The sequence below is a fragment of the Trachymyrmex cornetzi genome, unplaced genomic scaffold (assembly GCF_001594075.2).
Source record: "Trachymyrmex cornetzi isolate Tcor2-1 unplaced genomic scaffold, Tcor1.1 scaffold422, whole genome shotgun sequence".
Taxonomy (NCBI): Eukaryota; Metazoa; Arthropoda; class Insecta; order Hymenoptera; family Formicidae; genus Trachymyrmex; species Trachymyrmex cornetzi.
The window spans coordinates 858749-876324 of NW_017298983.1; the positions used below are offsets into that span (position 1 = coordinate 858749).

The window sequence follows — 17576 nt, forward strand, 5'->3', positions numbered from 1 at the left end:
GAACGGCTCGTAGAGCTCGCAGCTTTTAAGCTTGACGTGGCCATTGGAAAGAACCGTGGAATCGAAGGAAGAGAGAGAGGCTGACTGCAATAATTATCGGACGTGGGAGGAAGCAGCGGGGTGAGAGGACGGGCAGACGAGGAGAGGACAGGACGAAGGGACAGAGAGGACGGCTGAGAGCGACGGAGAGAAGGGCGAGCACGCGCGCGAGCGCGCGCGAGAGAGGGTGCGAGGGACGATGAAAAGTTTGACCGGACGCAGCGAGCACAATGCATCGTGGTCCACCCTCCACCCCCGGGAGCGACCCACCCCATAATCCACCCGCATTGTACGACCAATCAATATTGTTTTATATCGTGAGTCGTGAGACGAACCGGCTCCGCTGGTTCGACTCGTTCGGCGCTACGCTACTCTCTTCGATAGTAGCTGCAGTCCGCCGAGCCCTCCGACTTCCGGAAATTCTTTCGCATTTATCCATCATGGAGAGGCCGATGGCCTTCCTTTCAACGATTCTGAGACACTCGCAGGAGAACATTTAACGATCCGTATTAACGTCTTTATATATAATTCCACTCGTCAAATCATTTATTTATATTTCACGAAAACGTAAAAATATAATCTTCCTACATTATCTCTATTCCTTTTCTCCAGAAACTCTAATCAAACTCTTATTTTAAGATAGATGATATGATATGTAGGGTGATACGAAGTATCTGAGTGAATGTATTTATAGAGTTAGCAATGCATTTCAGATGTGTAAAGTAATACGCTGCTGTTTCGCAAAAGTAAATATAAAATTCCACGTGTTACGATTAATACCCTGTATCCAAAGAGCGCAAAACATGCGTTTATTCAGTACACGCGATAAATGCAGGTTCATTGATTAAACATGAGAACGATGCACGTATAATTAATTAATGAATGGCTTCCGTGTGTAGTGTATGAAAAACGGTGATTCCTCATTTTTTGGTATTGCGCGATACACTGTCATTATACGTGATTTTCATTCATTTAATTCGACCGAGCCGATACGCGTACGCGCTTAATTAGTTGTTGCGTATGTGCCGAAATTACTCGTACTTTATGCTCCATTTCAACAATGCGTAACAGGGGAAAATTTGAGGTTGATTATTCGATATATTTATACTGGTGATTTTCAAGAAGAACTGATACAAGCATTATTATTAACTCCATAAAATCATCTATCGCCGGTATGAAAAGACTTAGATTAAGATCGAAATATGGTGATTAAATTATTGATTAATTTCTATTTAAAATTTCAATACTTTTCGACTTCTTTTTGCACGGTTGATTAAAAATCACTTGCAATAATTAATATTTAAAAAAACAGTATACATTACCTAAAATCGAAGTCACGAGAGATCAAGATCATCTTATAAGATAAAATTACTGTATAAATATAGGATTAATTATACAGTAATAATAAAATTTTACGATCGATTAGAAGTATTTTAAGTACATCCGCTTGTCAAGATTACGTCAATAATGATCATTAGATTGTCAATCTATCTATTCCCTCTCTTTCTTTCCTTTTCTTTGATAGACATTCTCTATTAGATCTATATCGAGATTACCAAGATAATTTATCAACCAAGTTTACCCACTTTTGATGCATTCGGCATTCGCTGAAAAACGATAATTCGAGCAGACACAACCGAAAGATTGAGGCGCGTGACAGCATTTAGATCTATCTCTCTCCGCTGACGCGCTAGCAGAACAGACGAGATTTTTCTTGCGCGACAACAGAAGAACGTGTAAAGAACGGCGCACAATGTGCATCCGCCTGGCTCGCTAAACGAGGATACGTTTCGCTCGCACGATGACGTTGATTCAGGATTATTCTCCCTCTTTAATTATCCTGCCTTCCCTCCATCCTCCTTCGCCACCTCCGCCCGGCATCAATGCCGCCGTCTTCTCTCTTTCGCTCGCGGAAAGGGCAGAAAGTCCGGCATGCGACGCGATAACGAATTATCTTCGAGAACACGCTTCTTGGGACAGGAACCGGAAATATCACCGGACGATAATAGCGGTATCTCGCAAGAACAATTGCATTCCTACTGCATTCTTCCTAATATTTTTTTAATACTCCTACTTTAAAACCGATTAGATTTTATCAATTATCTTTAAAAAAATAACACAGACTTTCGAAGAACAATTAACTTCCAAGAAGTTCTTTTCGAAGAACACGTTCTAAGTCGAATCTCTCTTAAGCGTGCATTCTATGAAGTTTATCGAAAATAGTTTGCGGAATTTTTCACTACGAATATTGCAAATGTAACATGGCAACAAGGCGTTTAAAGATAGCGAATCAAGGACCGATCGGAGTCATCCTCACATGTCTAGCGACGACTCATAAGCCCGCATTACATATACAAACGTATCACGTAATCATCCGTATGCCTGTGTATGTGTGGCCGCATAAACGTAATATGCTCGCACGCCCTCCTTCGCATAGAATTCACCATCGCCTTCCGCTCATCACGCGCTCAAATACCTACTCGAAACGAACACGTTGGCCGTGAACGTAATCTTCGAGCTGCCATTAGTTCCATCAAAAGTATTTTATTAGCATTGTGTGCCTGTTGTACCGATCGCGTGCAGATTCCGACGTAATTCTTTATTTTTTTCATTTTTTTTCCCCGAATCTTGATTGGCTGAGAACATCGATTGTCAGAATGCTGTACGATAAGCAAGAACGCGATAGAACGAAGAGCTTCCCCACACTTTAATTCTGATTGCCCATTGCAACGCAAATGTAAGCGCGAGGTTATTCTTGTCACAATTATTTTTTACGCGGAATACGTGTCATTCGATAATCGTGAAGCAGAATTACAGGCGAAGCCTGATATTTCGCGTCACGCACAAGATTGCGCATCTTGCTGTCATTAATCATAATTATACGACAGTTTTATTTTTAATCGAGTACGCAATGGCGGAATATTTGCGTAAGCGAATAGACACGCTTCACCTCGAAAGAAGTATGCTCCGTTCCCTTGGCTGTATTTATCGGACGAATCGCGTGCGGAGACCAGGTTACCGATCATTACTGCCCGATTCTTTGTATCCTTGCCACACTACGATTGGCTGAGGTAAATAATCGACCGGGGCCCAACCGCGTTGCGGGGACCCAGTCACCGAAGATCCGGCCCCATTCGTCGCGACGCGCACAAAACGACGTGGAAACGTTCGTTCCGGAAGAACAAGTCGATGTACCATTGTCATTCTCTATACTCGACGACTATTTAATGTACGCACGCCTCTATCCCCGTTTCTCTTCCCGACAACGAAGCGATCACATTGATAGAAGCCTTCGTACACTTAGGTGTACTTATATGTCCACTTATATGGGATATGACGTAAACGCCCCATCTATCTATTCATGGCAATATTTTTGCGTGTTGTGCGCATCGAGGAGCAGCGAAAAGCTGCTTTTTCTTCTTTTATAACGCACATGACGCTAATTGTGTCTCGAATCGTTACGAAAGATTAAATTCGTATCTCTCCCAATAAATCATTTGCGATCAGTTTTGATAAAATGTATTCCCAATGCCAATGTATACTCAGAGTCGCTTTGACGAAGGGCTCCGATGTTCGGCGATGCGTAAAATCAGGGGCGATTAGTCGGAATGCACACAATTAGCGCTACAGCAGTTTAGTATGGCATTACATATCACGCGACACGGCTAAGCGAATAGGACGTCTTTCGTTGCAGATCTTCTTATAGTATCAATTTAGAAATTCGTGTTTAGTATAATGGACATGTCGCAACCGATTTGCCGGATTAATTTGTAAACTGATTCATTTTATTAATCGCTAAAGTTTATGCAATGCATTACTCAACAATTAATGCCCATGTTTAATTAGTAACGTTAGATAATCCAATGCAATATAATTCGGATTATTATTATCGCGAAATTACGAATAACTTAGACAGGAATCAACCGCGATTATTGAATTTTCGACAATATATTACGTATATCTGGCAAACAGATCCTTAATGAGAGTTTGAGAAATGTTACACTCATCGGGGTTAATTGGGGGTGAACCGGCTCATCTTAGACAGATGTCGAAACCAACCGCGAAGTTCAAAGGGCCGTTATCCCTTCATTACGACGAACTTTACGCGACTAATTTCAAATTTCTCTAAACCGATATAGAACGCAGCCGCTCAACCACGTTTAGTCTAATTAAATGAGCGTAACGCACAGACCGCAATAATTTCATAATAATCTCGAAGTATCTTCATACGAAATGAATAGCAAGTGCCATTATCGAATAAATTATTTCGACACAAGTTCATGCATAAACATTTTTCCACACACACACACACACACATATATATATATATATATATAATTCACAATTGAAATCGATCATTTTTCAATATTACTTTTAGATCTCGGAGTTCCGTTAAAACCGCGATGTATATATAACATCGCGAAATCGTGCGTGTCCAAAAAACAAAGGGCGCTGATACCAGTGATGTCTGTGGCCCCGAATTCATCGAACCACGAAAAAAAAAGATATCTTCCGCCCGGAGACACCAATAAGAGCGCAGGCCTGTTCCCCATGGTTTCGTATCCGCGTAACTTCTCGCAGCCATCGGTGCGCGAAATGTCCCCGGCCTTTGATGTCGAACATTACAAGAACATGAAGGATTCCACTGCGAATGGGAGAGAGAAATTCGAACGCCCTACCACCCCGGTGACCACTCGTAAATTGTCGCGCTTTCTGTCTCACCCCCCTGCTTTCGACTCGCCCGCGCAAAAAGAGATAACACTCCCCGGCGTCATTCTCGCACTTCAGTGAGTTGATCTCGGCAAGAACGTGCCGCTGGGGTGGTCGTCCCTCCCGCGACGTGGTGAGACTGGGAAACAATTAAGGGAAGACGAGGTGCAGGGTCGCCTTGTATGATAATGCGTTGTAACCTCCGGCGCACAGAAGGAACGGTATAGTAAAAGGAAGAAGAAGAGGAGTGCGTGAAACGCGGTTATGCAGGTAAGCGACTAGGGAGGAGGACAAGGAGGGAGGGTGCGGCTAGAAGAGAATACGAAGTGGATTGTCGGAGGAGGGGGTTGGAGGTCGTGGTTCTTACTTTGCATTCTTTTGTGTATCCTCCTGAGCCCTCCACCCATCCTGCCGCTATCCAGTTCTTCCTCTTGAAGCTTGAACTAACGCCCGAGGTTTTAATGCACTTGTCTACTCCACATACCGTTCATAAAGACACATATGTCGTCTGTTGAACGAGTGGGCAGGAGAGCCATGATCTTGGAAAGTGGAATGAGATAGGACTGCGCGTGCATAACTGAAGGAGGGTAGGCATGGCCTGATGAAAAATGGTGAAGGACAAGAAACGAGATGAAATGAAGGAAAGAGAATGCGGTGAGCGTAACGATATAAAATGCATTTTAAATTCTAAACGTCGACCGTATTATAGAAAGATCTCGACTTTTCGCATGCATAATCCCCGGGAGAAAGATGAGAACCCCGCGAAGAGAGAGAGAGAGAGAGAGAGAGAGAGAGAGAGAGATTAAAAGAGGAAATGGTTTACGATTTTTGTATGGATACGAAGTATCTACTATTTAGTTATTACAAACATTATCTATTATTCCGCGCTGTTATCATTGAATGCTATATCATCTTTCTTGCATTAAATATACTGATTATAAAAAAATAAGAAATATTCATAATTTTTAGTCATATACGGTTTTTATATATTACAGCGTAATGGATAAAATATGATATATGAGAGATATGTATATATATATGTTGTTATATAGAAAACATTTAAAATTATTTCGCAAAATATAGACCGCACCTCAAAAATAGATTCAAAACAATGAAATTATAGAACCGTAAAAAAGCAACGCCGCCTGTAGCGATATAAATCCAAATACAAAAGGTGTTTCACGTAGTTGTAAAATAATGTAGAAGAAAAAGAGCAAACAGAATAAATTTATAAGTTGCTATAAGAAAAACTCATCAAACTTTCACTGTATTCACTAACGATTCTTCTTTAATGCGAATATCGATAACTTTCTATACCTGTTTTTTGTCACGAGTTATGTAATTCCAATCGCATATAAAACGATCATATTTATATACATTTTAAAAACTGTGCTTTTTTAAACCGTTATATATACATACCAAATTAATTACAAAAAGTAAAATAAATAAAACTATAATTGTAATAATTTGAATAATTTGTAACGTTCTTGTCAATAAATTATCCTGTATTATCCTGCATACATTCATCATTAATTAATGCACAATAAATTATAATTATTAAACAAGGTTTTTATCCAATACTGGACCACAACAAAACGTTATTAGAAACGTAACGTTTGTAATCAAATTACAATGTAGTATTGGAAATACAGAGCATCCATACATGTTTTTAATGGCCAACTATAGCCGCCAAAATCATGACTAACGTTAAACATTCTAATAGCAACACTCGAGCTAATGTTATAGTCAATACTAATGACTTACATGTTCCATGGAAATGAATTAATTGCGGCAAAATCGCGAAACTCGCTCGATCGATTTCAATGTGTGATTAATTTCTACCTATCAATTTTACATTAAACTCACCTCTTGCGTCCCGGTATCCGCGCACCAACCAGCCCTCTGCTACGGCGTCATTCGTTAATCTAGACAGAAGAAGTGGAGCGTCAGAAACCTGGCCATAAGTATTCCCTACCGAATGGTGTGCCGCGCGTGAGTGGTTCTTTTTTTTTCCTTTTTCTTCAACATCGATACAATAACAATTAAGCTACGAGCACGCGGATAATACCTTCGTGACGGAAGCAGGCGGGCAATTTTGCGAGACCGTCTCCGGTATAATACCCCCATGTGGGGTCGAAGGTGTACTCAAGTGCGTTGATTCAAGGCAGTGCACGTGGGAGGAACCGGGAGATGCTTTCAGAGGCGGAAAGAAAGCAGGCGCGAGATTCGCGCTTCATTCATTCACGGATCCGTGAGGGGACCTTAAAAGACCTCTTCTTCGAGATGTAATTAGCACATCTTTCCGCGACGTGCGCGTAATAATACGGCTTTTAATTAGTATGCGTTGACGTATTCCGACCGATTCCTCCCTGCAACACACTCCTCGCACCCGCCCGTCTTCATTCTGCTGTAGACGGCGACGATAACGACGACGGCGAACTGCACACGTGGTCGATTTCACGCGCGCGTGACCCGCGCGCGTGTGCACGCCGGGTCGCAGCAACGAAGCGTACGCGTTTATGTCGGCGCATCACACGCCACTGCACCGCAGAAGTGTCAATACGCGGGTGCGTGTACGCGCGCAGTAAGCGAGCTCGCGTGCACCGATTTGCGTTACGGCGGATACCTCAGGCACGTAAGGCGTTTCTGCGGTACAAAGAGCCGCGACGAGCGTCGATGTGAACGACATAATTCGATGTCTCATCTTCCGCTCATAAATCGCTCACGATCGCGCAAATCGCCAATCGAGCCACTCGCGTAAATATATTGAAACTGGCAATCCGCGAAGATGAGGAACAATTGAAAATTGAAGGATAATTAGCGTCGCAATTTCTTCTGTAATTTCTTCTTCGATAATGAAAGTCCGATACTGATATACCGCGTGCTTAATTTAAGCGTTACAAATCTCAATCGACGGTGACTGCCACGATTCAACAATGAACTATGGAAGTTTGACATATCAAGGAACAAATCGAAACGCTTCAATTCACTAATAATTTTCTTATAGACTTCCAACAATGCTGCGTGCATTGATTTTGATGGTAAAGACAGTTTTAACTATCGCCGACTTTTAAACTTTGTCGTTCGTCACTGATAGCCCATCATGGTCGTTCTCGATGACATGCATAAGTCAGGGACACGTCGACGAAATGATAACTTTTCGTGCGATGTGTAAAAATGGATTATGCTACTTTTTACGATAGTCGAACGTGTGAAAGTAATGAATGTGAATAACGTTTTTTATTCAATTAGTTACAAATGATTGTAAGCGCACGATTTAAATTTTATCGAATCAATATCGGCCAAGACCATAAAATAAAAATGCACTAGTTTTCACGTCTCACAGCTTGCGTTGTTATCGTCAAACGCAATCGTGCAGATATGACATTAACGCGCGACATGTCGATCCGCAATTACCGTGCGAGCCTCCACTCGCATTCTCGAGACAATTGTAGAGGGTGACGAAGGACACCAATTGCTGCTGAGCTAGCGACAGAAAGCTGCACGATTTCCGGGATGTACGCTAATGTCTGATATTAGATCGAGTGTCGCAAGATAACTCGTATATAGTCACGCGTGATTATTCAGAATGGGGGAAAGAAAATTCATCGTGTTAGCTTTTATATCGAATAGACGTAATCTGTAACAAGCTGGCATACTCGATGTAGGTTGCTTTTTACGTAACAATTATTTCACGTGAATAAGACGAAGGATGTTATAACACGATTTAGTCAAATAGTTTTAGACTTTTTTGCAATTAACTACAATATAACTGAAGGAAATATATTAAAATCCACGATACGTGGAAAGAAACTTTCATATTATATGCGAGGACGGGGTAAACATTTTTAACGTATGTTTTATATAACTGTCATTAACATTTTGAGTGCCATGTCTCCCAATTCTGGAAGATGACCTTATTTACTCAAATAGAAACGAGTATTTTAAACCCTGTAAGAAACACATTCAAGATACCTTTGGCACTCAAAGTGATAAATAGGAAAGTTTCCGATATGCGTATAAACATATGATTATATATATATATATATATATCTTCGACATCTATAAACACGTTATAATTTCATTTACCTATACGAGGCATCAAAGAATTAAATATGCACTGAAACACGTTACATTCATTACGCGCCCTATCGAAATACTATTTTAATTACAGCATGTGGTGTACGTGTCGAACTCGGCGACGGTTTAAAACGCCCGACCGAAAAGTCGAGTTATATCCGATTTTGAAGCGCGCGATCTGTGTCAATGCCACGATTTACCGTTGCGAGCCTTTCGGGAATTGAACGAATATTGAAATTGCGGGAAACGCACAGAACTTTTGCATAATGAGCTGGCGGTTCACGCCGACACACGGACGTGCACGCACACCAAGCCCGGCGTCGGCGCGTACATGAATATTTTCATTTGATTGCGTTAATTAAACTCGCGCTGCCAGGCGATGACCTTTGAAGTTCAGCGGCACGCGGCACGCATACACCAATTACCGATATTATTAATTGCAATGTGCTCCACGTTTTCGGCAATCATTGAATCTAGCGAGTAGACATGCGTCTCAATCTTGAATATTTCTTTTTTCGAAAAGTATCTTATTAATAGTTAAAAACATTAATTTATATATATATAATATATGTATATGTATATATATGTGAGCATGTGTAATAAAATTCATATTTTGACAGTTCGTGCGTTTCGCGGTTTAATTGTATCAGTGCACTCGGACATATATCTCACCGCAAGTGATTGCAAAACGTTCTCGATGATGCAGTATCTTCCGCATGCATTGTCCTTAAAATTGTTCGCGGTTTTGCGGTTAGACCCTAATCCGCAATGTTGCAAGAAATTAGAAAAATTTAAAGGGGAATTCCTCAGTGTTTCTCTGATAAGATCGACCGCGAAATGACGGAAATTATTATTAATGTACTTACAATCGGAGATATAGCCGCAGAAATGTGTTACTATCTTTCGTGATTTGGCTTCGAACACACACACACATACACGTATACTTGTAAGGTTTGTTAGCATTGCTTGCACTGTTTGTACTCAAAATCTTCGCTTTCTTTCTTTTCTACGCGGAGAAAAATATTTAATTAAAATTAAGTGGAATTCTGAAAAATAGACGATCTAGAAAATTCTGATTAAATCTACTAGAATTTTAATAGATTTTACCAAGAAAATTCTGAATGTTAATTACCTCAACTAAAATTTTAATAGATTTAACCAGAAATCTGGTAGATTTAACAAGAATTTTGCATCGTTCATTTTTCACCAGAATTCCAGTTAATTCAACCAACCATTTTTCTCCATGTAGAAAATGAATATATATATTCTGGAATATATATTTACCTCATTTTAAGTGCAACATTTTTTGGAAATTTCAAACAACGTGAACAAATCTATAAATAAAATGATTTGCATATAGGTAAGATCAGTGCGAGACAAAATGTCGATTCCCGATTTAGATTATCACCAACATTTATAATATATTGTTTTTACAGCTATGGAGAGATCGCGCGAGATCACGTTCCAAAATTAAAAAGAGAAAAAGGCTTGCGTATTACATTCTCGAAAAGACTCGCTATAGAAATAAAACATAATACGAACCAACCTTATATAACAATATAAAAATAATCGTGACGTACAGAAGTTCTCTGTTTATAATAATATTTAACTTTTCCAAACATTTCAGAATGAAATCGATGTGTACTATCAAAGCTGTAAAAAGAGAACTCTATGTTAATTTCAATAATAATCGAAATATGCTAGCTTTATAGCTAATAATATTACATTAGATGTAAAACTCTGGAAAAATTTGGGTAAGCTGTCGTGGCTCTTCCTAAATACTTTATAAATTAAAACGATAAAAGTAAATCGATAAAAAAACTTAAGAAACGAGGAAATAAAAAACTACATCAATCAATGTGATCTAATAATACAATCCTAATTTAATTATCTATTTATCTACTTCTAAATCGTTATTTATTAATAAAAGAAAAACTATACAACTAAAGATGACCGCAATGATCGAAATATTCCGGGACATTAATTGTTTTAATAAAAGAATTGCGCGCTCCACAACATCGGTATTTTGACTCGCATTGATATTGCCTGTATTCATATTGATTTTAAACCAACGAGCTGTAAATTTTATTATTTTATAAATAAAATATTTATTTTTTATATTAAGTCACATCTATCTAAACTCTCGGAACGGGAAAAAGACTTATAGTAAATCAATAAAATAATAAAAATGATTTTCGAAATAACTGAATATAATTTTTAGAAAAATATATATGCATGGCCGGTATTAACGATTTTCACCGAGCTTTCGAGACCTCACACCAGCGTACCCCGTTTTGCTATGAGATCTACCAACCACCGCCGTTAGGGTGAAGTACTTACAGCACAATGAGTATGCAAATAGGCCGGCATTCGGCTACATTTGTTTCAACGAGCTTAGGAACGGCGTTCTCGCGAAGGAACAGTTCCTCCTTCGCAGAGACTATAAAAGTCTGCCCCGCGTTTCCAAATCTTTACAAAGCGTGAAGAGAGTTACTTTCCGTGCATTTTTATTGCTCGTTATTTTGCCCGTGTCGCTTATTCGACATTGTTTTCGTCGGCACGTTCATTTCACGATAAGTGACGCTACTTTTTTGCTTAAATATATCGATCGCGAAAGTTTCCTTCCCTCCGTGATTCACCACGAATGGCACAGTCCGATTAGATCAAGGCTCTCTTTCTTCCAAGTCTCTTTACACTTGGAAGATTTCTCCGCAAAGTCGAAACTTTGTGAACTTCATTCGCACGCATCCTACCTCGTTCACTTCTCGCCCGCGCGTGTCCTGGGAGATTAGGCTCGACAATTCAGACCTGACAAAAGTTTTCGTCTCGCGTCGTATAAAGCTAACGACAACGACGGCGCGTCTTAACGCGTCACAGCAAGTGGCAGTCCGAAACTTGGTGGATTTCTGACAACGGCCGCCGTTTGGGAACGCTTAAACAACGTTATTCCCAACACTTGCCGAGACATGATCCATAATGAAGGCCCGCGAGGCTCCTAAAGCAATGATAGCATGCAGACTTGTTTGGATCTCAGCCCAATCGCTCGTTCCACGCTTCGGATGCAGCTAGTTCGATTCTCGAACGATCCTCGAACGATCCTCGAGTATCACGCTCCAGTTGGGGAACGCTATGTAATCAGAGCTCTTCGTCTACATGCGATGCACGCTAATGACGCGGGCGATTAAGCCCGCGCGATGACAATCCACTCCTATCAGTTCGAAAAACGAGTGTCATTTTTTTATTTGGCAGGAGTGCGCGTGAAATGTATAATAGAATTCATTACTCGAGGTAATTCTACTTATTTTGTTTTTGTATAGATTACATTTCTGAAAGAGATAAAATTGAAATGTTTGAAGCACAATATCGCTAATAGCTGTAATTACACTTATTCATTATATACTTATTAAATTATATGTTTATTAAGTTAAATTACCTGTTTTCTCTCGTAGATACTTTTTTTATATCACTTATCTGTTTGCACGAAATGTATCTCTGCATTCGATTACAATTATAAATTTACATTTAACACTTTTCCATCGTGTATATTATAGATCTTATTCGCGCGGAATATTACTTAGGTTTTGACACTTCTGTAACTTTTAAAGATACGTATATCTCAAGTGCATTCGATTCGAGGAATAAATGATTTCCCTAGGTACGCCGTGATCTTACATGAACGATACGAAAGTGCCAGCGCTCATCATATTTGCATGACGGCTCTAGATGTATCTCAAGGCGAAGCGTAAACTCCTACTGAAAATCGAGACATACCGCAAGTTTCACGAGCAAGAACGATGCAAACTTTGAGATCCGGTAGGCCCCACTGGATTCGTAATTGCGTAATCCAGAGATTTCATTAAATCAAATATCCGAGCTTTCTGTCGTCAGGGCTTAAGTCTCGCTCCCTAACCGAGAAAAAGTTATACGATTCGGTACATTGGAAATCTGCTTTTATCCCCGCCGCAAATTAACTTTAGCAAAATTAATTAAGAACCGGAGCACCGAGATTGAGTAACACTAAGATTGTCTGTAATGGAGATGCGAACTTTAATCCCGTTCGATCAACCCCGCTGTCAAGCAAGTAAGCTAATCAAGCAAGCTGTTTCCACCCTTTCTGCATATGTAAAATTGATTTCTCTCATAGCACACGAGAAATGGTTTTTTTTTTCGCTTTCAATTGTAGACATCAAAGTTATAATTGCGTTGTCGGTATATACATGTCGCAGTTATAAAGATGCTTTAGTAATGGAAATGTATTGTGTCTTATCCCAAGCAACTTCGATGCACGAACATATCGAAACATAGAGCTTCGCTGTCAAAATCGCCGACGTCGCGCTAATGTGCAAAAGTGTCAATGCGTGATACTCGTATTTTATCGGCCGTTAACGAATCCGTGGAGGTTGTTAAGGAACGCGTCGTGTGGGAAAGCGACGTCCATTCTTTCGACGACAATACGGCCATTTGATAAAAGTCACTCGATCCCCCTTTCGCCGCGAACAAATATTGGAAGGAGAACTCGCGCGCGATAAGCGTGAAACTCGGAATTCGAAGCTGTTTGTAGATTACAGACGCGGGATGTGTACGTGTGCGTATACTTATGCGTAGTGGTGTGTCGGTGTCCACACTTACTACTCTGCTTTACGAGGCAGATGTTGATAACGGGCGACAGCGACAGAGACAGGGACAGTGACAGCTGCCCCGTATTGTTCGACACGTTCGTTGATTATAGGTCAAAGGCCTCTTCAACCTCTTGACGAAGGATCAAAGAATTGTACGAAGTGTGACCGAAATCTTTTTCGCGAGTCGATAGTTTTTGACAAATCTCTGCGCTGTACAAATCGAACATGTTGCACTTCTTCAGAATCCAAGTCTAGAATTTGACCTGTACGATGAAATCTGCTGCATTTCTAACCTCGCGCAATTTCTTCTTTCGAAATTAACTTCATATCAAAATTAATTTCATTCAATTGTATTGATCTATATATAGATACGTAACATATATGTATAGACTTTCTATGACACTCTTAATTTATTCTTCGATAACTGTAAGATATCTAATGAGATTTTAGTTTATCGTCGAATCAATGACGAACTAGTCAGTTTAAATGAATATAATCTTGTTTAGTGTCCGAAAGAATCGAGAAGTAGTACTGAACTCTTTTTTAAGAGACATTGTTTATAAACGACACGAAAGCGTGGACAATTTTAGAAATACAATAAAGTTTGACACAGCTAATGGATCGTAAAAGCATTCTTATTGCGCTCAATATCTATCTTGTTCTGTTAGATGATCTGTATTAAGATGCATTCGCGATGCAATGCTGCTTTTAGTACAATGTTCTCTTACAAGTAAAAATATGTTAGACTGGACACAAAATCTTTCTTCCCTTTTTTTTAAATGGACATGGAATGTGTTTGCTGATGAAAACCTACAATGACATATTCTGATCCATTTCTAGAATACGCCATAAAAATTGATTAAGTTTTATCAATGATACTATGATAATGATAGATATAACATATTGAATTAATGTTACGAAAAAATAATTAACATCTATAATAAATATAACTCGTTGCTTCGAATTTCTACCGCGAGAGAAATATTTCGCGAAAAAGAAAAACGTTAATAATTCTCAAGTGATACTTTAAGAAGATGATTAATAATTCATTGTACTTGTTACTCGAACACAATTCAAATAATAATTATTTAATTTTACCGTAACGAATCAGTCTTTCCTTCGGTTAACAAAGTAATTATATTTGAAACTTTATTACGAACTACTTGGTGGAAAACGGGTTCCATGTCGCTATCTATATCCATTCTTGTCGAATTGTTAAGCAAATGTTCGCGCGGATATAGTGGAGGACGATTTCTATTTATTGCTCAGTTTGCGAAATGAGAAAACAACATATCAGACATAATTCCTCGAAAATCCACAAATATGAAGACCAGTTGAAACATCGGTAATCTTTCAGTGGTGCATCCACGAGTAATATTCTTTGGTTTTACATCTTGGCCAGCATCACGAAAATCCCGAGGTTCGCGAACCTTAAATTGATTTTTTGAAAAATTCATATTCGAATGGAGTACATCGAGCCAACGGTTTAAGATTGCCCAAAATAAAAGTCGGAAAATACCGATCCTATTAGTCGAATAGTAAAGCCGCTGCATTATCGGCGGAATGATCTTCGCGAGAGAAAATAGATGTGGATATAAACGCGATGACGAAACCGCGGACTCCCGACGGAGGTGACGTGCGATAAAATTATGCGATTACGAAAGGCTCGTATGGGCGTCGTGATGATGTGACGGTGATGATTATGACGCACAATTTCCAACGCAAATACGAGTATATTACGAAGTTTCTTACGCTATCGAGGTTTGGTCCTCAGAATCGTTGTCCCTTACATGCGCCTTACGACGTAAACTGTATAAAATAAAATATAAATTAGCAAGGATAAGGGATGTATACAGGACCGCGCAAGCTGTCGAAGCCTTGTAAATTTGCGTACAATCGTACAAGTAGTTACATTGCGACAACAGTTTGCAGCGTCGATTAGGCGAGACATAGGATAATGCATGTACACGTGGGGAAAACAGAAATAAATAAAATGCAACCAAAAGCAAAAAGCATAAATTGTATTTCGTAACAATGATATGAGCGAACGAAAGCGAAACACTGGTAGTACACACCGCATAAACCGCGCATTGACAATCGCGATGAATAATGGAGGGGTCAATTAAATCTCAATTAAACACTACCGGATAATACGAATCGCGGCTCTTTTCAGCGAGCTGGGTCACCCCACCAGAGGGCTAGGTTTTTTAAACACCGCGGGCGCGTTTACTCGCTTCGAAAATCAGCATGCCTAGCACACCTGCGTTATACGATCATTTTATACACCTCGTAAAGAATAGCGTATTAAAATTAGGTTGATGGGCTTCGAAAATATGATTTTCATTCTGCGCCCATCGATAATCTCGCCATTCGACCGAATCAAATTCTATCCCGACACTTGGCGATATCGATACCACGTATTATATTCTGTATCAAATTATCCGCTAATTTAATAGCACGTTGTCGTCCTAATTTAAAGCCACGTCCATCATTAATCACGGACGGCCGCGACTCGAAACTAAATCAGGGTGGCACGAAGTATGCTTGCGTATAATGGGAATGCATTTACGAATGCGTTACACCCCACAATTGCTACGAAAGCACGCAACGTCCGACGACCCTCTTTCGAACTCGGGTGAGGGAGAAGAAACACTGGAACACCCGAAAGAAATTCTATCCGACGATTCGTTTTTTCTTTTGTCCTTTCTATCATTTTTCTTATTTCTTCTCGTTGATTCTCTCTCCCTCTCTTCAACTCCTTTTATTTGCTAAAACTCGTAACATTTATCATCGCGTTCGATATCGCCAAGTGTAATGATATGCAATGATATGCCTCTGAAATATCCGAAGTATGTTACACAAGCAATAAGAATGATTCGGCGACTAGCTCGATCATTTTATTGCTAGGCATCTATGAAACAGCACCGAAACACCTCGAACACTAGATATAGAACTAAGATATACACCGGACACGTAACTTTACCTTATCTACGATGCGACCACATTATCCCCGAGATAAACACACGTGTCACACTGAGTCACGAACGGCGCGCCGTACAGGAGCAACGATAATCACAGATTGGTAGAAAGAAACGCGGATTCGTGGTACGCGGACACAAATGTTCATCCAAAAGATCGGCGAAGTACCGCGCTGGAACAATGCCAGGACACTGTAATGCCGGTCGCCACCACTGTAGTCCACCTACAGGTCACCCGGTCGGCCGATCATTTTCCGAAATCGCGAGGTAGATACGAAGAGTAACATGCGGTATCACATTGTCTTCCGCGAAAGTTCCCTCGTCATCATTGCAAGTAACACGACGTTGCGCTTTATCCACGATCGAACACCACCAATGATCACTGTCCGTCCGTTGACCGCTAGCAGTCGTCAAACGACTCGAGATTCTGCTGACTCGCGATCTTTCTGTTCACCACGGTCTCGTGCACCACGTTCGCGGACCCGTAGCTGCACGACGTTTGGTCCTTCGTGTCCTTAGGGCATAGGTATATATCCGCGAGCGGGTGTGCGCGTACCTCGGACGTGTACGCACGTGCATGTAAGCCGAACGTCTCCGTATGTACGTAGAATCGTGGTTCCGTGCGGTGTAGGCGAGCCGTCGTCGTTTCCCCCGGTCGTACGTGTGTGTTGCGCGTGTGTTACGTGTGCGCGCGCGCAAGTAGTCGTCTCATGTGAGTGTTGCGTGTATACGTGTTGGTCGGTGTATGCGGTGTACGTGTACGTGTCGTGTACGTGTATATGTGTGTATGTGTAGGTGGGCTAGCGGTGCGCGCGCGCGCGTCTGTACCGGTGGGTATATTACAAGGTGTACGCGTCTTAAGTGATTTCGGCCTCGCTGGTCAGCCCCGGCAGCTCCGTATGATGAGGCCGCCGCTTTGCTACTGACAGACCTAAAGACCACCCTAACCCTGCAGTCGGGGACGAGGGGTTCCCCACCCCCGTCGTGAGCGTCGACGAGAGAGAGACCACCCTCCCCCGCCAGGGACCAGGGCGAATAAGCAACCCTTAGCACCCGATGCCACCTCCACGGCGGCGGCGCAAACGCACTCCTGCCTCCGAGGGTAGTCTTATCCCCACCGACTCTTTCGTAGGAGCGAGACCACCACCCC

At 40.9% G+C, this 17576-nt stretch overlaps 1 protein-coding gene across 1 annotated transcript in view; it reads right to left on the bottom strand.

Annotated features, from left to right (window-relative positions):
• LOC108764418 (uncharacterized) overlaps positions 1–17576 on the bottom strand; it is a gene marked incomplete at its 5' end in the record, with an annotated part of 81691 nt that overhangs the window by 58261 nt on the left and 5854 nt on the right. The window contains one exon of the mRNA XM_018512666.1: positions 6616–6674. Within this exon, the coding sequence (XP_018368168.1) occupies positions 6616–6674 (59 nt within the window). The remainder of the gene's footprint in view (positions 1–6615; positions 6675–17576) is intronic.